At 38.2% G+C, this 22,560-nt stretch overlaps 3 protein-coding genes across 3 annotated transcripts; 2 read left to right on the forward strand and 1 right to left on the reverse strand.

Moving 5' to 3' along the window:
• Nucleotides 1–1,245: 1,245 nt before the first annotated feature.
• maff (MAF bZIP transcription factor F) lies at nucleotides 1,246–10,893 on the reverse strand. Its single transcript, XM_088323796.1, has 3 exons — nucleotides 10,707–10,893; nucleotides 4,839–4,920; nucleotides 1,246–2,800 (listed from the first exon to the last, which is right to left on the reverse strand). Exons 2-3 carry the CDS (start codon nucleotides 4,869–4,871, stop codon nucleotides 2,351–2,353), a joined length of 483 nt encoding a protein of 160 aa, XP_088179922.1. The 5' UTR covers nucleotides 4,872–4,920; nucleotides 10,707–10,893; the 3' UTR covers nucleotides 1,246–2,350.
• Nucleotides 10,894–12,815: 1,922 nt separating this feature from the next.
• tomm22 (translocase of outer mitochondrial membrane 22 homolog (yeast)) lies at nucleotides 12,816–15,018 on the forward strand. The gene is made up of 4 exons (XM_088323539.1): nucleotides 12,816–13,116; nucleotides 14,101–14,219; nucleotides 14,296–14,413; nucleotides 14,492–15,018. The coding sequence occupies exons 1-4, from the start codon at nucleotides 13,024–13,026 to the stop codon at nucleotides 14,564–14,566; spliced, it is 405 nt and encodes a 134-aa protein (XP_088179665.1). The 5' UTR covers nucleotides 12,816–13,023; the 3' UTR covers nucleotides 14,567–15,018.
• Nucleotides 15,019–15,604: 586 nt separating this feature from the next.
• Nucleotides 15,605–19,943, forward strand: dmc1 (DNA meiotic recombinase 1). The gene is made up of 13 exons (XM_088323145.1): nucleotides 15,605–15,720; nucleotides 15,845–15,889; nucleotides 18,024–18,170; nucleotides 18,247–18,329; nucleotides 18,420–18,472; nucleotides 18,568–18,609; nucleotides 18,700–18,772; nucleotides 18,841–18,932; nucleotides 19,047–19,120; nucleotides 19,195–19,309; nucleotides 19,397–19,457; nucleotides 19,530–19,646; nucleotides 19,734–19,943. The coding sequence occupies exons 1-13, from the start codon at nucleotides 15,664–15,666 to the stop codon at nucleotides 19,801–19,803; spliced, it is 1,029 nt and encodes a 342-aa protein (XP_088179271.1). The 5' UTR covers nucleotides 15,605–15,663; the 3' UTR covers nucleotides 19,804–19,943.
• The last annotated feature ends 2,617 nt before the right edge of the window (nucleotides 19,944–22,560 follow it).

A 22,560-nucleotide genomic window follows, 5' to 3' on the forward strand; every position in this document is an offset into this window, starting at 1 on the left:
AGTCCTTCGTAAAGCCTCATTTTCCAATTGTTCACACACACAATACAATTAGACATAAAAATCCCCTGACGCAGACTATGAATTATCGAAAACATACATAACATCACAGCACTCAGCTTGTCTCGTCAAAATATCTACTTTTTTTAAATACAAATAAAATATAGAATATATCTCTGATAAATGTCACTCAACATTTTTGCGTCTCGACGGCACGTTACAAACAAGATCACGGAAAGAGGAATGTGCACGGGGGGAGTGGCTCGCTTAAGGACGACGGGTATGGGGGGAAGATTTGAGCAGTCGCCATATCGGCAGGAATCTGAACTCTAAGACGAGCGAGTCGTGTGCTATTTTCGCTAAGTAAAACAAAAACAAAGTGATGGACGGTCAGCAGGTTTTTGGTTTGGTACCTCCCACAAGCACTGAAGGCACCGTGTTAGTGTACAGACCCTGAACGTCAATCACGCGCCGATTACCCTCTCCCTCGACCCTGTTGTGCCACTGAGATTAAGCGCCGAACCGCTAACGAAATAATCTGGAATGCACGAGTTTGTAAAAAGCTAGCAGGTGAAGTTTTGGTGTTGGTTTTGGTCCTGTCCGAAAAAAGGATGCTAACGTACAGTACAATGGAAAGGACTTGTTTCCACATTGTTTTTTTTTAACGGGATAATTGTTTATTTTACATTTAACATTCTGATTAATATTGTTATTGTGGAATTTGACTACCTCACGTTGACATCACAGATGCTCAAAAGCCAATCGGTTCATTCACAAGCCAAATAAACACAAAATGAAGACATTTGCTGCCATACTTGTCTGTGTAGACTCACGACTATAAACCTCAAGCAGTGAATGTTTGGCCGCGAGGCGATTACTTATTCTAATATTGCGATTGTAGAATTTAACTGCCTGGCGTTGAGTCACAATGATATCACAGATGCTCAACAGCCAAATGTATTCACCTATAAGCCCAAAACCTCAATTTTAACACTATTGCTGTCATCGATGCTAACGGCATCCACGTCACCGGAGTAGATTAATTCAGTGCAGTTGACGAGTTTACACGTCAACAGCGGTGAATGAGTAAATGGGGGCATTTTAATTCTCGTATTTGAGGTAGGAGTCTGCTTGACTACAGTAGTTACAGTAAATGAGCTGTAATTAACTACGCAAAATGCAACTCCTAAAAAGCAACCTTTAGTTTTTAAAGGAACAGTGTGTATGATTTAGTGCCTTCTAGTGGTAAAAAAAAAAAAAAACTTCAGGTCATTACAAAGATTGATTTGACTATTTAGCAAAAATACATGAACTATCATTAACAAGCATTTATTAAATAATAAGTACAGAAATTTGTATTAATTTTACACATGAACCTCACCTAGAGGAAGCTGACATCTGGTTGCCACGGGTAACCCCAAACCTCGCAAAAGGCTGGGCCAAAAAAAAGAAAGAGTGCTTTTTGGTCAGTCTCTGTAATTTGTATTCTTGTGCAACTAGAGCTTGTTTTCAGTTGCACTACACAATATTTTGTTGAAATAATACATGCTGTTCCTGTAACTATCACAGAGAATTTCCACTTAAAGGAAATCCAGTAGGTTCATTGTACTACTTTCCTATTATTAGTCTCCCAAGTAAAAGACTTATCTTTCCCCCCCAAAAAAGAAATCTCCGAAACGAACATTTAGGAAACCATTTTTTCTCAAAATAACTGATAAACCATGGGAGGACAACAAAAACAAATTTCAGCGTTAATTCTTTCTCACATGAAAGCGACACGATTATATTAAAGTGTCAAAAATAGCGACCGTGTCGTAGTGTATTGGCTACTTATAAGTTTATCCTGCTTTTAATGTTGGACACTTGCCAAGAAGATTTCATAGAATGCCAGTTTCTTACTTTGAGTATTAGTGCGCACTGTTGTACTTTTTTGACTACTATATCATTGTCACTATTGGCCAATCATGTTGCTGTTCTTTGATTTCCACACCATTTAGGGCTTAACTGTTTTTTAACCTTGAAGATTTAATAAAAAAAAGGGTGGGGCTTTAGGACGGGATATAATTCTCTCATCTGAAAGCCCCTCTGCCGGTCCTTTATGCAAGTTCAAAGTCTATTGATGTCTTCTCTCCTTTTTTGAGTGTCTACTAAAGTTTAAACTCACCAACAACTATGGACGTCACTTCAATATGAGCTGAGTAAAGGGCTAGCCGCGGTCTGACGAGACTTGAGCACATTACTGTACATTCTAAGCAGCGAGCTCTTTTCCTGCTCGACGGTCGGCGCGCTGACGTTGAGTATCTTCCTACCGGTGCGGGTCTTGAGTCCCAAACCCCCCGAGTCAGCACAGACCCTAAGACGACTCGTGGTCTCTCGGCGGCAGCGTCTGCGGCGCCGGGCTCTTGACGATGGTGATGACTGAGGCGGTGTTGAGGCGCGGCGCGGTGGCTAGCAGGTTGGCGCCGTTGCCGGCCTCCAGGCCCCTGGCGAAGCGCTGCAGGGCGGCCAGGCGGGCCCCCAGGCCCTCCAGCTCCTTCCTCATGCCGGCATTCTCGGCCCCCAGCCGGTCCACTTCTCTCTGGAGCTCCATCTTCTGCTGTTCCAGGGCCTCGCGCTGCGAAACCCGCTTGACCCGGCAGCTGGCGGCGTAGCCTCTGTTCTTGAGCGTGCGGCGACGCTGTTTTAGCTTCTGGATCTCCTCGCGCGACATGCCGCGCAAGTGCAGGTTGAGCTCGCGCACCGACAAAGACATCAGCTCGCTGTCCGACAGGAAGGGCACGTTCTCGCCGCATTCCTGCTTCACCTGGATGGAAAAGGCAGAGTGTGCAGATGGGTAAGAAAACAAGAAGTAAAATCTAAAGCCCAGGCCAGATAACGACACGAATTTCAAACCGGGCCTAAAATGTTAATCATCGGGTCGGGGTGGGGTCGGCCTTTTTTTAACCATCCACCCTTCATTGTTCTTTTTTGTCTCTGCCTGGCTTTCTTAAGTTCTCAATTGAATTAGACAAAATTTTAAATGATCTTTTATTATATTTTCTTGTGTGATTTATTTTTGGGATCTTATTTTTCTTTTATTTTTACACATATTTATTAAATTGTGTATTTTTTAAAAATAAAGAAGTAACTAATTTTGGAAACAAATGAATTAAATCATGTCAGGGGTTATGTAGAAATAATAAAATAATTTAAGACTAAATAAAATGGAGGGCGATACAAATAACATTATTTTCTAAATTGATTTTTCAAAGTGTCACTTTTGTTCATTTTTTAAACTATTCTTAATATTTTTAATTCGCAATTATTTTCACACATTTTTTCTGAATGTGTATTTTTTTTAAAACTATTCTAAAAAGTAAATACAATTATTGTCATGGGCATAGTATTGTATAAATAAAAGTAATAAAGATACATATTATAAATGTACTTATTTTAATTGAAATCTATCACTCATACATCCAAGCATAAAATTAAAAAATAATTGTACTCAAAATTATTACTAAACAAGAATAAGAAAATGTTAAATATATAAATAAATAACTACAAAATAAAATATTTAAGAGACATTTCAGCATGATAAAAATTTAAATAAATCCGTGTAGGTAGGGACCCGAAAGTGGTTCGTGGACTCTTATTCAGTGTGATGTGGGCCTTTGCCTTGGCAAAATAATGCTAATAAATATATCTTAAAGGTCAATTGCACTCCTTAACATTAGATGGCGATAATGCCCTGCTCAATCTCTACTTCTTGTTTAGTCAATCAGCGCCGTGTGTCAATTGTGTTTGATAGGGACCCTATCTCGTTTTATTGTGATTTTGATAGTTGGATTTCCTTCTGCCTATAATAATGGGTCTCAGCAGTCCATGTTAAAGGGAAGGAAATGTGGAAAAAGTGACACAACGATCAAGTCGAAGAAAGAAATGATTGTGAAATACAAAAATGGTGTATGAGTGTCTGCTGTTGAAGCACTGCTGAAAGTAAATCGTCCTGAAAATGTTATTTTTACCCTTTAGCAGTATAGTAATCTATTACCTAAATAATTTAGTTATTGTAGTTTATGTACACGTTTTATTAATATTTGGAATGTCTTTTAGTAAGTGTCAATTTTAAGCAGTTTTTGAGGGTCCCTTATATCCGATGTATGCTTCTATTTGAGTATAGGGTCAGATGCAATCGACATTTCGTTCTGTGTACATTGTTACACAGAATGACAATACAAGGAAATTATTATTATTATTATTATTATTATATACGGTACTTGAAGTGTTTTTTTTTTTTGGTGAAAAAAAGGTTACCATACAAAACTATTTTGGCTTCAAACTGCACAATCCTTTTACTGGAAGCATTTGATTTTTTTTTCAATTTGGGCCGCAGCTTGTCAGAGTGGAATTGTGGCTCCTTAAAGGGACAGCGTGTAGGATTGTGTGCCTCCAGTAAAAAAGCCAAAATTTGAACAATAGGTACATTAACTATTATACCAATGTTAATTTTATCAAAAATGCAAGTCGAAATGTATATTTCTTTTACATAGTGGGATCCCAAGCCAAGGTGGCGGCCATAATTGTCTTGGCACTGATTTCTGTCAGGATTAGACAATCCAGTGCCATCTAGTGGTCAAATATTACACACTGGGGTTTTAATATATTAACAAAACAATTATTTTTAATAATTTTAGTGTAAATGGCCCTGCAGTTATTTGTGATTATGCAAAATGTTATATATAACATTATATATATATATATATATATATATATAAAATCTGTTTCTAGTCAGGTAGTTAATCAGACATTATTCTAAATTTCTGAATCAACGTTAGCTTTCGTGTTTGTGAGTGCATTACCTTCAGGGCTTTGCTGTTTCTCTCCATGGTCATGACGTTTACCCCCTGCCCCCGACGACCAATCGGCGCAGATTCAGACACTCTGAAAAGACAACAATATCAGATTTCATTTTATTTTTTTGAACGTGGGTCACATGGCGTCCCGTCACGCCAGTTGATATCCGGCGTCCGCTCACAAGACCGCCAGTCACGCTTGGCCCAGAAAAAGGAGAAGCCGCACCTTCTCAATTGTCATGTGTGAAAGTGACCAAACCCCTCTTACTTGTTGTCGGTACGACAGGAAGTGAGTGATGCTTTTAGGGACTCCAGAGCAACACTTCCTTGTCTGAACCACGGCGACTGTACCAGAAGCTTCTGTAAACGCTGGCTGCCCTCAATTTCTTTACAAGGGGGCATTTCAATTAAAAAGGGAAATTTGACGTCTGCATTGACAGGTCATACTCACTGTTTCTTAAAGGGACAGTGTTATTATTTAATGACTACAGTGTTTCCCATAGAATTTTGCGAGACCCTAGTGGGTGGACCGTCTAGGAGGTTTCGGGGGCATGCCCAAACCCAAAACGGGTATCACATACAAGAATTGTTATACAACGTACACAATTTGAAATGATCAAAAAAAAACTTATAAACTATGGGAAAAATGTATAAGTTGGCAGCTATGTTGTAAAGTGCAACTTATTAGTGATGGATAAGATTCCCATGACTGTGTCGTGCCTATAGTTTTGGGAATCTCATGGTTTGAGGCTGCAGGAGTGCAACTGGAATTGGGGAGTTGCATTTTATTAGAGGAAACACAAACCCAATGATATACTGGAGCAGAGAATGATCCCATACCTCCAGAAACTATGTCGCAGGGCAATGTTCCAGCCTGACAATGACCCCAAATACCCTTCTAAGATGACCAAGACTTTTCTAAACAGACTAAGGGTAAAGGGGATAGACTGGTCCAGCATGTCTCCAGATTTAAATCCAATAGAACATCATTGGGGCATCCTCAAATGAAAGGTAGCGAAGCACAAGATCTCAAATATCTCCCAGCTCAATCATGTTGTCTTAAAGGAGCCGAGGAGCATTTCAGTGGCAATTTGTGAGGCTCTGCTGAAATCCATGGCCAGAAGGGTTGGAGTGGTTCTGCAAAATCATGATGGCCAAACAAAATATTGAACTACAGGAACTGGTTTTCTTAAGGTTAAAGCATGGCACTAACGATCAAGTACTCACAAAAAAAGAGCTTTTCATCCAAAAATTGCAATACTGGTCTAAAAAATCCTTGTTTTCCCCCAAAATCGTACAGCCTTACTAAAATGCACAAGGAAGAATATTTAAAAAGGTGCAGTTTGATCACTTTTGAGTGACTGTAGTTTGTATTTTTTTTGCCCGGTCTATTAAGGTTTTTGGGTAACCATAGCAGCAAGATGGGGGACCATAAATCCAGCTCATATAATGTAGAATAAACACTGATTTCACCACACAAGTATTTAAAAAAAAAAGCAAATTCATAATATAGTTCATTTTCTTTTTGCTTATTATTTCAATCAACATTTTTTTCAATTAATTTTTTTTACTACTTGCAGACTACGCACGTTCTCTTTTTTAAAAAAGATTATTGTATTAGATATTTTTGCTCATTTTTCAGTATGATTTTTATTATTTTACTATACATTTTTTTTTCACTTTTTAAAACTTACTTGGCTAGTAATATTTGAACAAATACATATTATTTTGTGAAAAAAATATAATCGTGAATTATTAAAATACCTAAATTAAATGAAAATCGTGTATTTTGTTTTAATACAATACATAAAAAAAATTAAAAACAAATAATTTCAGTAGTTATTAAAAATAAGTGATAAAAATCTTGACTTGTATTAATATGAATATTCAAAAAAAGAAAAAAAATTTGCTTTAAAGAAAAAGATGATGTCAGATGTATTGCTCATTTTTCAACTAGTTGTCTTATTGTATTAAATTTTGTTATATATTACACAATACATTATAGAAGACACTTTGTTTTTAGCATGTTTTACTGGTAAAATGAAGAGAAAAGTCTTATTTTCTAAAAAATATATATATATTTAAGATACTGTGATCATTTTATTCAAGTATTAATTTCATTATTTTATATAATGGTACTTTATTTTTACTTTTCTTTGCTAAATATATATATCCATTATCTGCACTGCTTATCCTCACTACTGGTTGTGGGGGTGTTGGAGCACTTCCCCGTTATCTTCGGGCAGTGGCCGAGGGACAACATGAACTGGTTGCCAGTCGCAGTTCACACAGGGACATAAAACTCACTCGCTCATTCACACCTAGGGATAATTTGGACCAGCCAATTAACCTGACATGCATGTTTTTGGAATGTGGGAGTGCTCGTAGGAAACCCACACCGGAAGGCTTCTAGCTGGATTTTAACCTATGACCTCAGAACTGTGCCAATAAACATGAATCAATAGTTCCCAAAATGACAGAATCATCTGCTGGTAAAACAAGAATGATTGATTTTTTTTTTTTATTTCCTCGACATTTTTCTTCTAATCATATTGGACTTTATGCAAGATAAAGGAAAGGAAGTAAATCAGAGTTCCACAACATTTACAAAAACTAAAAATAAGACTATACTTAATGGGTAATGTAAACCTCTGCTTGTGCAAGGCCGCCACTTACTTAGTCTAATAGCGCGTCGGCTTCTTTGAGCGACTCCGTTTAGAACCGTTATCGTCAGATCTGACATTTGACTCCGCCATGTGACTTCCTACATTCCACTTAAGGTCACTATGTGTGTGCGTCAGGTTCTATGGCTTCGGGGTATTTTATGTCGCCGGCATCGTGACTGCGTGTGGGTGGCATAAAAATTTGGTTTCGTTGACTTTTTTGGGAAGTGAGCAAAGTAGGAAGTGTGCTATGTATGAAAAACTAACCCCTTCTTGGTTGATGGCAACCTTTCGCTCTTCAATTTAGGAATAGAATTAGAATAGAATTTACTTTTATTGTCATTCTTTGTAACCATGCACACTGAACGAAATGTAGATACACCTAACCCGTACAGTTAAACTGTAGCGAGCCGATGCAGCCGCAGCTATTTTAGTCATTCGGCGACCAAACCCCAATTCCAACCCTTAATGCCGAGCGCCAAGCAGGGAGGCAATGAGTACCAATGTTGTAAGTCTTAGGTATGACTCGGCCGAGGCTTGAACCAGGGACCTCCCAGTCTCGGAGCGGGCGCCCTACCATCTAGGCTACCGAGCTGGGAGTAGCAAGTAGCAAGTTTGGAACACGAACCTTTTGTGTTTTTGTATGTGTTCATAAAATTCAAAAATAGCAAAAAGTCTACAAAGTGACTGCTCGCAATTCCTCTGAGCATCTGACAGTTACAGCCTAGGTCAGATCAGGCCTCTGGGCCTCTATTGCTTAAGTTTTGAATTGAAAATGTCTATTATCATTGATATCAACATAGTAAAACATTGCGTGCAACAAGATTAGCCATGGCACTCCAGGGTAAACATGCAATGAAGACTTCAAAGAGAAAAATAAAAGCCTGTCAAATAGGCAATCATATTTACAACATAGTGATTAGAGACTGGTCTGGGTTTTCATAATAGTGGAATGAAAGAATAGTAAATCATAACAACAGTGCAATAAAAAGTAGTGTAATAAAATTTAGCAGCAACAAAAAAATCCCCAATAAGTTGCAAAATAATTTATCTTCACAGTTATGCGGGCCTGTTTAGGGTGGTGATTGCCCAAATGTCTCTGAGCCCGTTTCCCATTGTTTTGGCCTGTAGCGCTTCCCAGGAGGCAATAATAAATACCATGTAAATTATAACTATAGCCTTATCCCCCTTGTCTTATAACATTATCTTCTCTGTTCCTTTATCTTCTTGCTCATACCTCACTATGAATGTGTAAAACTGGAGTGTCATGCCCAATTTCGTTGTCACAATATGTTAGCCCATTTGTAACAATGACAATAAAGGTATATTCTATTCTATTCTATTCTAATAAGCCAAAGATGTGGTGGCTGGGGTGAGAAGAGACATTTATAATGTTGATGGCTCTGCTGCTGTATCACAATACAGCAATGTCCTTCAGACTGGGCAAGGAGCAGCCAATTATCTTCTGAGCTGTGTTGATTACTCTATGTATGTTTTACAATAGAATAATCTTTGTTGTCATTGATATTGTAGTAAATAGCGTGGAAATACAGGAATATGAAATATGAATATCAATGTTTAGATATTTTTTTCACAGTCTTGTGCTTATTTAGTGTGGCCCGTTAGTCCTTGTTTTAAAGGGACACTGTGTAACACTTGACCACTGTATGGTGTAGAGCACCCAAAAAACTAATGCTACAAATCACAAAAAAAGATAAAACTCAGGACACTCACTCAAAGTATTTTTTTTGCCCAGCCTTTCACAGGGTTTTTGGTTACCCTTAGCAGCAAAATGGCAATTATGACAGCTCCTTCCTCCTATGTGAACTAAATACACATTTCTAGACATAAGTGTTTAAGAAAAATGCACTTTTATATGATAGTTCATATATTTTTGCTTATCATTCAAATTAATATTGTTTTACTAAATAATAAATGTCCCTATATGGGATCTGTAGTGTTAGCAAGAGGAAACAGGTTAAAGAGGAGGTGGCCTGGGTGAAATAAATACTCAATATGTCGTCTAAACTGGGCAGAGAGGAGCCGAGGATTTTCGGGACAGTGTTTATGATTCTAAGGTTTTCCTTGTGATTTTTAAAGTAAATGATATTTCAATTGAGTGCGAGTTTCGATTACATGTTTTGTGGCTTTTTATTCACACTCGTGATAGAAAAAGGACAACAAAAGCCAAATCTGCCAACTCAGCAAAATGACAAGATGGAGGACGGCCATTTGCGATAAGATTGGCAGTGATAAGGTGTTTTTTGCTATTGTAACTAAAAAAACGAAGACGTTCAATAGACAAGTCACTTTCCCTCAATGTTTTTACACTTCTACTTTCTTTTTCTCCATTGCTGACTCATTCGATGTTGAATTGAAGTCGACAGTGACGTTCCGCGTCGTTTCAAACAACATTCCAAGCAACAAAATTCTAATAGAAGTAAAAATGACAAGAATTTTGTTAAAACAAACAAATCCCCTCCGTAACTAGCATGAAAACACGCGTTTATTTACGACGTAAGGGAGATTTGTTTATTATAATGCCTAAACTATCATGCTCCCATCTCGAATTATGTCACTGGAATTCCCCGAAATAAAACCCGGCCGTGAAGTGGCCACAACCGTCCCCTTTTAAAAAGCGGCGTTTTCGTCAAGTCACGGTGATTCAGCAAGACGGCAAACGAATCCGGTAGAAAGTTAAACAGACCTAGCCCGGTCCCAAATCCGATCCGAACTAGCTGCTGTCGCTATAATTATCCACGAGACTGAAGGATATCCGGCTAAAAATACCACCTAAGAAGGTCTACCGGGGTTCTTATAAGAGATTTCCCAACCTGGGGAGCAACAAGTGAACGCAACGCAGCCACACAATATGTAATACGCCTTATAAAAGAGCAGACTTGTTATGATTAAACACATGAAATTATTTCTCTTTTTAATTCCTTCAAATGTCAAATGGGTGGTGACACTCTTAAGATAACGCAACGGCTACATCCGACATCCATTCTCGCGATCAAAAATGGACTGTTATTGCATGTTCGAACGACGTTTTAAAGATTAGATGTATCTAGGAACTATCGCGATTAGATATTAACATATTTTTGGGGAAGGAATAAATAAACCGCATTCCTTTTCGATCGTGCTAGTTAGCATCTTTAGCACGAGGGTCATCAAGCAGCGAAAGATTCAAGTAAACAGCTGGCCCACTCACTCGGCTTATTTAGTGAATTCCCGGCGATTATTCCTTTTGGTGTCGCGGTCCACTCGCGTAAACGTCTCCGGTTGAGAGAATGTGACGAATTGGCTAGTCAACAGCGACTATGGCGACAAAAAATGTCAGTCCGCCTTTTCCCGGAATGACTTCGCCGCTCTCTGAGGTGGGATTCTTTCATTCATAAAAAAAAGAAAAAAAATACAAGCGACAATGACGTCAGGGGCAAAGAATGGGGGCGGGGCTAATGCCGCCCTCTGCCGCGTACTCTGGGAGGATGTAAACAAGGAATCCCTGAAGTCCCTCCTGTTGCTTACAAGTTTCCCTCAAAAATACCTGAAATTACACGGAAAAGCTTTAAAATGTTCCATCAAAAAGTTATTTAATTAATTCTGACGTCTTCGGGTATGGTCTTTTGGGTCAGAAATGTCCTTATTTTTTTCAACATTGTTGACAACGAGATTAGAACAGGCGCTCCAGGATAAACATGTAAGAAAAGACTTAAAAGAGGGTCATTGGTGTTTTCACCTCTAGCGTGACCTATCTGATTGCTTCTAAAAGATTGAAATCCTGGCCAAAGTTGTTATGGCCCAAGAGAGTATTTCTGGGAAAGCTGCTGAGTCGGCCAAACCAAGCATGCCTAGTCAGCTTTTTGGGCAGTTTTCAAATCTGGGGTGACCTGCCTGAATGCCTGTAAAAGATAGTGTTGATATTCAATGCCGTTTTGCCATGGGCGAGTGTTTTTTTCTGAAAAAATAACAAATAAAATGCTGAGTCAGCAAAACGAAAAGTGCTGAGTGCACTTTTTGGGTATTTTTTCACATATTGTCAACCGTCCTGTCTGCAAACCATTGTGTTTGAATCAAATGTTGTTCTTTTTTTATCAGATTTTGTCAAATTGCTCAGAAAAATCGTATGTTGAAATTTTTGTTATGGTACATTTGTTCCAAAGATTAATTATTTAGATAAGTTGATCATTTTAAAAAGCAAGTTTGCTATTTAATTAAATGTTTGAATATTTCAGTAGCTTGTTTATGCTGTAAATTTAACTTTAGAAAACGTGTGGGGTTTTGGGGTTTTGAAGGGTTATTGTTCTATCTTCGTTATTCATTATCCATTATCTGTTATCGGTCAGTTCATAATACGCTACAAGGCCTAGAAAACGTGTAAAATATTTAACTCAATAAACATTCACTCGTGTTTTTATAACATTTATATATTAGATTAGATTATCTGCATCGCTTATCCTCAGTATCCCAGCTATCTTCGGGCAGTGGGCAGGGGACACACTGAACTGGTTGCCAGTCACAAGGCACACAGATACAGTTAACCTGTGAGCAAAACCGGAGTGCCTGGAGAAAAACCTACAGAGGCACAGCGAGAACATGCAAACTCCACACAGGAAGGCTGGTATCCTATTTTGAACCTATGACATCAGAGCTGTGCGCTAGTTACTCATTCAGCATGCCGCTTGAATGTACTAAAATCTGTAAATTAATCTTTTATAAGTAAATCATTTTGTAAAGCAATTTTTCTATCAATTCTTATTTAATGTTTAAATTGCACATTTAAACATTTTAAAAATATAAAAAATATTTACCAAATAATCATTCCAACCATATTCATTATTTTCTTAAATTAAACTGGTAAACTAAACGAATTTAACTTACAACTCACATTAAAAATAAGGAACTGGGGAAATAAAATATACGAGTGACATCCAATTTAAAAATATATCCATTAATGGTAGTTCATTTACATATTCTTTATTTTACAAATACGTTTTAAGATAATACGATATGTTTTGTTGAAATCTACTACTGTAATGTGAATAGTGTTTTTTTATGTTTTTCAATACTATATAAAATATGATTAAAAAAATGGGTTCAATTCATGAAATTTTAAATTAATTTAATGTACCTTACACAAACTGGGGGTTTTAGATCAATGCTCAGCCCATGTCCCAAAAGAGAACTGAGAAAACGAAAACAAGTTATTTTTGGTCGTTACAAAAACAAGGCCACTGGTTGCATTATTTCTCCGACACGCAAGAGGACGCGCCTTGATTCTCGTTGAGCAGCAAACCACATCCGTCACATGACGTTATCTCACCCTGGTCTGCACAAGCGCATGCGCAGCGCCGGTGACCTCAGATTTGCCGAGAAGCACGCTTGCTAGCATTAGCTGTTCATTTTAGAGGCAACCTTGTTGTGAAAATTCATGTCGTTTATAATTTATTGTGCTTTGTTGTCATCTTAATTGTCTTGCGTGTTTCTTGATTGACGGGGTATCTTTGCACCGTAATACAAGAGAAATCATGGCCGGAATTGAGGAGCTTTCCCCGGCTGCGGGCCCGGTTGCAACCCGGCCCCCTGAGGACGAAATTGACGACGACGAAGACGACGATGATGTTAGTTCCTAATATTATTTTTGCATCTCAAGCTTTTTTAGTATTCTGTCTGATAAACCCCTTTCTGTTTAAATTTGTTTCTTTTTTTACCTGCTAAAAAAGCAGATTTTCCGCTCGCTGTCTGTCCAGTGTGAATCGGATTTTTATCGGGTCCCATGCAATATTTACGCATTTACAAAATGTTGCATAATTTGAATTCAGATGCATTTTTTTTATAGAAAAATATTTTTATTGACGTGCTCAATTAGAGAATTGACCTGCTGCCCTCTGACCAGGGCCATCACCACCCTAAACAAGCGCAAAGGACTGGAAAGAAAAACAAATTTATATCACAATTAAAATATGAATACATAAATTAATGGAACAAGTATCAGAAGCCCATACACTTTTAAAACATTGGGTTTTTTCGTTCGTTTTTAAAATGATTTTAAACTACTGTATAACATATGTTTTTGCACTTCATTTTTTTAAGAACAGTAAGAATTACGGTCGTTCCATCTGTCCAGAAATCAAGACAGGAAAACCTTATCAACACGGCCCATAAAATCATAGACTGCTTTCTTCCCAGAGACTGTTTCTTCCCCAGGGCCAACATCACCCTAAACAAGTACACAAAACTGGAAAATCAAAAAATATCTATAGGATAATGAGCACTCATGTTGTCTTTCTCTACTGTCATTTTGGAAATATGTTCCTGATAAAGTAATTTCACTATTTTTCAGTGCTTTGTTGTTTTGAGGCACTTTTACTCAGGCCAGTCTACAACCACGACCTTGTAAATATTTTCCTACTTACCTTTACAATCATTTGTATCTTTTTTTGGTCTTACAAGTCTTTGATGACAAGTTCATCCTGGAGTGTCACATCTCTATTTCTTTGTAAATAATGTTCACTACATTATCAATGACAATGAAGAATATTCTAATTACCCATGTTCGTGCATGGTCAACGTTTGATTGTTTTTTTTTGTTTTTTTTTCTGTAGCTGGATGAGACCCTAGGAGAGAGGTTGTGGGGCTTAACAGAGATGTTCCCCGACACAATCCGCACAGCTGCAGATTTCTCAGCGCAGTGTTCGGTTTCACTGGCCAAGAAGTTTTACAGGTACTGTAAATTAAAACAACTTGCTCACGTTGTTAGATTTCCCATTAAATCACGGCATCTTTCATTTTTATTCAAGTTTTTCTCGCTCTGCCCTGTGGGTGGGAACAACTTCTTTCATGATCTTGGTGTTGCCTGTTGTGTTTGAGACTGAGCGGTTACAACTTGAACAGCAACAGTTACAGCAGCAGAGACAGGCAAGGAAAAAAATAAACGAGAACAAAAATAACAGTATGAGACTAACATGTGTTTTTTTTTGGGGGGGGTCTCCACAGATCCTTTTGGGGCCCAACACAGGGATGTCTGGTGGTATGCCGGGTATGATGCCTGCAGCCCCTGGAAAGATCTGAGGAATATGTGCTGAACCTGCTCAAAGCCTGAGATCTACTGCAACAATAAGACCGGGCTGGTGACTGCGAAAGAAGACGAGGTCGTCATGAAAATAATAAAAACTGCTCGAATAATGATTGCAAAAAAGGCCCGCGCATCGCACCAGTCATGCAACCTTTAGGTCATTCCATCAGATGTCCATGCTAAGGTATCTTAGCATGTGTGTCTCATTGTCTTGTTATTCCAACATCACAAAGACTGAATATCAGGAGCACTGTTTCCATCTTTTTTCTTTTTTTTTTTTTTTAATATATATATTAAAAAAAAAGTATATCATCCTGACTTTTTTTTAATAAGGAAAAGTAGGAGAAAGGCATTGCTAAATTGGGGGAAATGTTTTTCAGCTCATTGTGTTATGAAATGTTTATTCATATTTGTTGATAGGAAATAAACATGTCTGAAGCTTCTGTGATTCAACTGACTTCTGGACTGTTTTTTTTTTACTGTTGAATGTTTAAAACATTGTTACTATCTTTTACATATATTTTATGGTTTACTAGAATTGAGAAATCCAATAATTGTCTGTCGATGATTACAACATGAAGATTAGATTTGACATTGTCTTAGAAAGCTAAAAATCTATATTTAGCTAAAAACTTAAAATACAGGTAATTGTTGGCTGTGCTAAAGTCCAATACACAAAATATATATTTGAAAATTATTATAAGGGTTCTTCTTAAAACCAAAGTATGCGGGGTGTAACCCTAAACACCCTTTATCATTTTTCATATTTCAACTATATATCAGAACTCCTATTTACATGAACGTCACATAGTATATTCTCCTTCCCGCCGCTGGTTTGATTTTCGACACGACTAAGAATGTATGCTAATTAACCATAAATACATTTATTTTGAGCTTTCTTACAGAAAACAAATATTTAGTTTCTCACTCAGATATTCACACTTCTTATCAGTCGTTGTCGGGTTTAAAAACTATACTGGTAGAGGCTTTAAGCTAGCTAAAATTACCCTAGCGGTTAAAGCTAACTTTGCTAAGGTGGCTAAAACGAGATTTCATTAAATTTTTGTACGGTTTTGAGCTCTCAGAATCCACAATGAAAGTCTCAGAGGACCAAGTTGTTGAAGACGATGCTTCGTTTCAGGATGAAGAGGTATTAGTTGAATAAAAAAGTTCAGTCCATAATTCAAATGCACCTCACATCATTAATACTGGTCATTAATTTATTTGACCTTCTCGACCAAACTTTAAATGTTACGTTTTCTCCCTATCAACAGGATTCACTTTTCCAAGATATTGACCTTCTACAAAAGCATGGGATAGTAAGTACCGTAACGTACAATTATCGTAGACCCCCGGGATACGACCCTGATCAGTTCTGAGGTGGGGATCGCAAAGTGAATTTGTCTATAGCGGGGGACAGAAATATACAAATAACCAAATATTACATTGTAAGTACTTTAGTGCAATACACATTAATTCATTCAATGCCAGACGTTTCTCTCAAATGGAAAGTGCAGGTGCAAGCCAATTTTTGCCGTTTGGAGACTCATTTTTGGAGGCCTACAGAAAATTGTGTTCTGTAGCTTTATAGGCATAGGTTATATTAAAAGAAACCCTGAATCCTTATTGCTTCATTAGAAATAAAGTATGTTTCTAGCTTTTTCTATTGTTTAGTAAAAAAAAAAAACAATTGAACTTTGCTAAGTTTCTCGAAAATACTTGTTTCCAAGAAAACTTCTGACAAAAATGACTTTTTGTGAAAGGGTGCAATGCAAGCAGAACTTTTAATTCTGTACCTTTTTTTCTTTCGTTTGTGACAACCCAATATCTAAACAATGTTTTCCATGAACACTGGCACTTTTCTTGCAAAATAGTATTTTTATGCAGGAACACTACAGTAAACATATGTATGAACTTTGCAAGAAGTCTGGTCACGCACTTTCAACCACTGAGTAGAGGAAGCAAAACAACATAAGTGAGGGCTCCTTGATGTGTGGACAAAGATCTGATCAAAGCCATTCCTGTCAAGTCATGTTTATTTGTATAGCCCTTAATCACAAAGGGTTTCAAAGGGCTGCACAGATCAAAGACTAATGCAAACTACAGACTATTATGACACCATCCCCTCATCTAAAACCCACATGAGGGCAAATAATACACATATTATCAACATAAAATATAGGTTATTCATATGCTACAGAGTAGAAGTGTGTTTTAAGCTTAGATTTAAACATTTCCACTGAGGTTGCAGATCGAATCTCAGGGGGAAGAGCATTCCACAGCACTGGGGCCCGGATGGAGAACGCTCTCGGACCTGCGGATCTTTTCTTGGCCTTTGGGATCAGCGTTTTCAGAGCGAACGCTCCGGACCAAAACATCTTGTCTTGATTTATTTTACTGAAATAATTTCCAGAGGTTTGATAAGCCTTTTGAACAGTTTTTTAAATAAAACAAAATAAAAATATAATTTTTGCGTTTTGGTACTCAGTGACAATGCTTCTGAGAACGCACTTATACATTACGGCACTGAATGATTTAATATGTTCAGTTAAAATTATAAAAAAAACATAAGGAAAAAAGAAATCTGTTTTACTTTTGATGGGACGCCTTGAGCTAGTCGAGTAGAATAAAGGGGGGAGGAGATAAAAATTAGAATGATTTGAAACATTCCACCTGCAAGAATTGAAATGCCCTTAGGTGATTCCTTCGCTTTAATAATAGACCCAATTGGCGATTGGTATGCAACTTAGCACGGGAAGTGATGCGTGTACACTCCTCACATTTCTTGATAATCACAAGCTTATGTTCCATTGTTATCATGTTTGTGCTTCTCATTATCGCATCACTGAAAGCCTTAGACTTAAATACCCTTAGAAAAATACAGTATTCTATCGCTGACTTACAAAGTTCTTATGAAGCACACGAGATTCTGAACTGAATCAAGATAGTGAAAGGCATTGTGGGAGGTAGTTAAGCCAATAGTCTATCTGTATTTCCATGATGCCCTGACGCAAACCAATAGCAGACGAAAACTTTATATGACCAAAAATAGAGATACATCTTAGAGGCGTACAGTAATATGTTTTGGGGCATGCAAATAATCTGTTAAGCACACGAGATTCTGAACTGAATCAAGATAGTGAAAGGCATTGTGGGAGGTAGTTAAGCCAATAGTCAATCTGTATTTTCATGATGCCCTGACGCAAACCAATAGCAGACGAAAACTTTATATGACCAAAAATAGAGATACATCTTAGAGGCGTACAGTAATATGTTTTGGGGCATGCAAATAATCTGTTGTTGATGTCTTATGGTAGGGAAAATGCTGTAGAGAGGGGCCTAAAAAAAATCTTATTCCAAATGTCAAAGGGGGGTGTTGTATCCTGGGTGTCTTTTTTACCTAACATTTTCATCACCAGACCAACCCATTCCTTGTCTCATTTGTCACCATAGAACGTGGCAGACATTAAAAAGCTCAAAACAGTGGGAATCTGCACTGTGAAAGGAATCCAAATGACAACCCGTAAGGCTTTATGCAACATTAAAGGATTGTCTGAAGCCAAAGTGGAAAAAATCAAGGAGGCTGCTGGGAAATTACTGGTAAAAAATTAAAACGACTGCCTAATATTACTTAGGTGCAATTAAGAATGAGCAGCTTCACCTTTTGTCCTCATAGAATGTTGGTTTCCAGACAGCCTTTGAGTACAGTACCAAGAGAAAGCACATTTTTCACATCAGCACAGGAAGTCAAGAGTTTGAGTTAAGATTTCCCTTCATATTTTATTTTGCTTGTGAGAATTAGAATTCCGGTCACAAATTTGCTATTAGTATCTGATTTTATCCATGCAGTAAACTGTTGGGCGGAGGAATGGAGAGTATGGCTATTACAGAAGCCTTTGGAGGTGAGACTTGGTCATATTAATGTTTATTTTGGAAGTGTTTAAAAAAATGTATCAATTCACCATGCCTTTATTTGAAATGTTTCAACGTCCTACAGAGTTTCGTACAGGAAAAACACAGCTTTCCCACACACTATGCGGTTTGTAAGCCGTCACATAAAAAAACTAAAGTGTAGTATACTATATATAATAGAAGTAATACGTCACTCTACTGTTTTTTCCTGTTCCAGTCACAGCTCAGCTGCCTGGAGAAGACGGCTACTCAGGCGGGAAGGTCATCTTCATTGACACCGAAAACACTTTGTATCCTCATGCCAATGACAGGAGAGCACTTTCGTTCACGTTTTGCCCTTAATAAATGAATATTACAGTCGTCCAGATAGACTCAGAGACATTGCGGAGAGGTTTAACGTGGATCACGATGCCGTTCTTGACAACGTTCTTTACGCCCGGGCATATACTAGTAAAAATACGCATTAAAAAGACAAGTTTTTCATTTGATGACTTTTTTATTTTGTTGGGGGGGAAATCATCCATTTCTGATGACAATGAAGTGTTCTTTCTGCTGTTCCTTCAGGCGAACACCAGATGGAGCTCTTGGATTTTGTAGCAGCCAAATTTCACGAGGAAGCTGGTGTCTTCAAACTCTTGGTAAAGTAATGAAACTCTGTGACTGATAGTTAAAAAACAATCCAACATTTAGATTTATGACATTTCCTATTAAGATAATCGACTCCATCATGGCCCTGTTCAGAGTGGACTTCTCGGGCCGAGGTGAATTGGCCGAGAGGCAGCAGAAACTGGCCCAGATGCTGTCCAGGCTGCAGAAAATCTCTGAAGGTCAGAATTGGGCCCCTGAGGATACAACTTTTATTTTTTTTTCCTCAGGTGTAAAATCCTCACAAGACATTTTTATTTCTTCCTTAGAATACAATGTCGCTGTGTTTGTGACCAACCAAATGACTGCCGATCCCGGCGCAGGAATGACGTGAGAGATAACGTGTCTGCCGAAAGATGAGCTAGAGTTTTGACGAAGCATTGCTTATTTACCCCCATTTAGATTCCAAGCTGACCCGAAAAAGCCGATCGGCGGGCACATCCTGGCCCACGCTTCTACCACAAGGTTGAGCTTAAGGAAGGGACGTGCAGAAATGAGGATTGCGAAAATATTTGACAGGCGAGAGCTACTATAGCAAAGATTTAAACTCTTGATTTGTTCTGCGCTATGGGAATCACTTTCAATGTTCTTCATTTTTCTTTGCAGCCCAGATATGCCAGAGAACGAGGCCACGTTTTCCATCACAGCAGGAGGAATTGCTGATGCAAAAGAGTGAAACAAACAAATATATTGTTTGCTCAGTTAGCTGTTCCTGTTAAGTGTATTGTTATTATTTTACTAATGAATTCAAAGGTGTTAAATATTCATTGTTGTTCCAAATTAATATATTACAATAATAAATGGTCTACATTTATATTTATCGCTTTTCAATTCACTGATGATATCCCAAAGCGCTTTACAATGTGCTTCACACTTACCCATTCACACCCCGACAGCAGAGTCAGCCATGCAAGGGTTATCAGCGCTTTAGGGGTTCAAAGTCTTCCCCAAGGACACTTCAACATTTAACTCGGAGGAGCCGGGAATTGAATCTGCGATTGGTCCCCACCCAGCAAGCGGTCTACCTCCTGAGCTACTGCCGCTTCATAAAATATTAGGTAATGACTATCCATCCATCCATTATCTGCACCGCCTATCCTCAGTAGGGTCGCGGGGGGTGCTGGAGCCCATCCCAGCTGTCTTCGGGCAGGGGACACCCTAAACTGGTTGCCAGCCAGTCGCAGGGCACACAAGGACAGACAATTTGCTCGCTCATTCACACATAGGGACAATTTGGACCGGCCAAATAACATGACATGCATGTTTTTGGAATGTAGGGGGAAACCGGAGTGCACGCAAGCATGGGGAGAACATGCAAACTCCACACAGGAGTTTTGATCTCACGACCGCAGAACTGTGCCGCACACACCCTAACCACTGCGCCGCCGTGCTGCCTGTAATGACTTTCTTTTATTATAAAATAATGAAAGAATTATATTAAAAATGGCGTATTTCAATGTGTATTTGTAACCACCAACACTAGCGAAGCTTCAAGTCGCAGGCCCTCACTGGGACTCGCCAGAACCCCTTGGCTTGCTCATTTGGTTGTATAACGTCCCAGCACAGTAATTCGCTACATACTGCTTCTTTTAAATAAAAACATCAATAGAAGGGAAATCCATTATTGAAAAAAATCCATGAAACATGAAAACAAGTCCTGGATTGCTTTACTTGTTTGCTTGGTAATACGATCACTAATTCTATTCTTTTGGACAAATGTGTGTCCCAAATTAGAATCCATGTTCTCACTCTCACCCTCTGCCAGGAGGCAAGAGAATTGCGTGTCTCACTGTGCAGATGCTCAGCACAGTAATACGTTACATACTATGCATAAATAACACTCGTCATATAATGGGAATATTCAGCTATTTTGTAATATACAAAAATTGCAACGTTTAATGAAAAAGAAATCCTAAAGATACATAAATATTGATGACATTTTTAATTTTACATTTCCATTATGACAGGTGAGCTGGAACCTCACATGCCTCCGCTTACTGCATGTCACTATCTGCTTGGTACTTTTATGTCTGAACTAACTAGAAGCAAGCTACCATCAGTTTGCATGGCTCTTGGTTTCTTTATCAACACTTGGAATTGCACAAGCCCATCAGAGCGGCTTCCGCAGTGACAGTGAAAAAAATATAAGATTGTCGAGAAAAAATTGTTCAAACCTCACATTGTTTATTTGCTGTTAATAGTGTCAATAAAATTGTTCAAACCTCACATTGTTTATTTGCTGTTAATAGTGTCAATAAAATTGTTGAAACAAAAAAAAAAACGCAAAAAATCATCATTTTGGAATAAAGCAAGAATTCCACTTCGAGATCCACAAAATTGTCAGACTAAAATTGAAAAACATTTTCAAGCATGGTGTTTGCTAAAAAAAGAATGACAAATAGCAACATAATAATCCAAGGAAAGTGAGTTCAAAGAAGAACTTGATGACTTGTTTGACATTGCTCATGCTAATGCTATCAACATTATGACAATTCCAAAAAGCTTTTGTTGGCTCAAAGAGCAAAGGGAAGAACGGGATGAATGACAGCTGTTGACAAAAAATAAGCAGAGAAAGAAAAAAAGACTTGAAGATAAACAAGAAAAGACCTTGAAACGACATTTAGGGTCCGGAGGCGCACTTCATATCTGCTTTCAGCGACAGTGAAGGATTTTATACATTTGACTATAAAGGATTTTGTACGATCAAATACAAATTAGATTTAAATGCAAAAAATATTCACTGGCTGAGCTGTGGGGCGAGGTCAATGCAACCTTGAGAAGAATGATGTTTACAGAAACAACGGGAACTGGGACAAGGGCTGATATGATAATCAGCACTTCCCGGCGAAGAGGGGCCCTGGTGACGCAGAGACGCTCGGGGTCCAGACATCAAGGCGAGGGGGCTTTCATGGCATGCCCGTGGGAGGAGCCGGCACACCAGCTGGCGGAGAGACGAGGGAGAATCGAGAGAGGAGGCTTGATGGAGACTCAAGTGACACTAATTTGGCTAATTCGATGGCGTTCACTTAGTTAAATTGTTTAAGAAATTAAATCTGCCCCCGTGTGGGAATGCCGGTCTCTTGTCCGTCTTTTCACATCAAGAAATGAGCACGCATTGTTAGGTGAATGAAGGTGGTGTTTGGTTAATGGAGTCAGATAACTAATTCGAACAATTTGGTAAACAGTACATTTTTAATAAATTAATTCCTAACACTAGCCATGAATATACCACTTAAATTCATTTAATTTTTCAGTTAATAAAAATTACTATACTCCTAAAAAAATAAAATGTTTAAATATTTGCAGTACCTTCCAGCTGTGCTTCAACGACAGACAATTTACAACATTTTGGTCCTTTTTTGACTCGATCGTTGTCACTTCTTTCCACTTTTCCTTCCCCTTATCACTAACTTTCTTATGACCCATTATTATG

Source organism: Urocampus carinirostris, chromosome 19, assembly GCF_059441175.1.
Source record: "Urocampus carinirostris isolate Australia breed hairy pipefish chromosome 19, RoL_Ucar_1.0, whole genome shotgun sequence".
Lineage (NCBI taxonomy): Eukaryota > Metazoa > Chordata > Actinopteri > Syngnathiformes > Syngnathidae > Urocampus > Urocampus carinirostris.

Bases quoted from the DNA above. Each gene is read 5' to 3' on its own strand.
- maff (XM_088323796.1), bottom strand. From the start codon at position 4,871: ATGACCATGGAGAGAAACAGCAAAGCCCTGAAG. The intron at 2,801-4,838 runs GTAATGCACTCA...TTTTCCATCCAG, and splicing joins GAAACAGCAAAGCCCTGAAG to GTGAAGCAGGAATGCGGCGA.
- tomm22 (XM_088323539.1), top strand. From the start codon at position 13,024: ATGGCCGGAATTGAGGAGCTTTCCCCGGCTGCGGGCCCGGTTGCAACC. The intron at 13,117-14,100 runs GTTAGTTCCTAA...TTTTTTCTGTAG, and splicing joins ACGACGAAGACGACGATGAT to CTGGATGAGACCCTAGGAGA. The intron at 14,414-14,491 runs GCAAGGAAAAAA...GGGTCTCCACAG, and splicing joins AGTTACAGCAGCAGAGACAG to ATCCTTTTGGGGCCCAACAC.
- dmc1 (XM_088323145.1), top strand. From the start codon at position 15,664: ATGAAAGTCTCAGAGGACCAAGTTGTTGAAGACGATGCTTCGTTTCAG. The intron at 15,890-18,023 runs GTAAGTACCGTA...TTGTCACCATAG, and splicing joins TTCTACAAAAGCATGGGATA to AACGTGGCAGACATTAAAAA. The intron at 19,458-19,529 runs GTGAGAGATAAC...ACCCCCATTTAG, and splicing joins GATCCCGGCGCAGGAATGAC to ATTCCAAGCTGACCCGAAAA.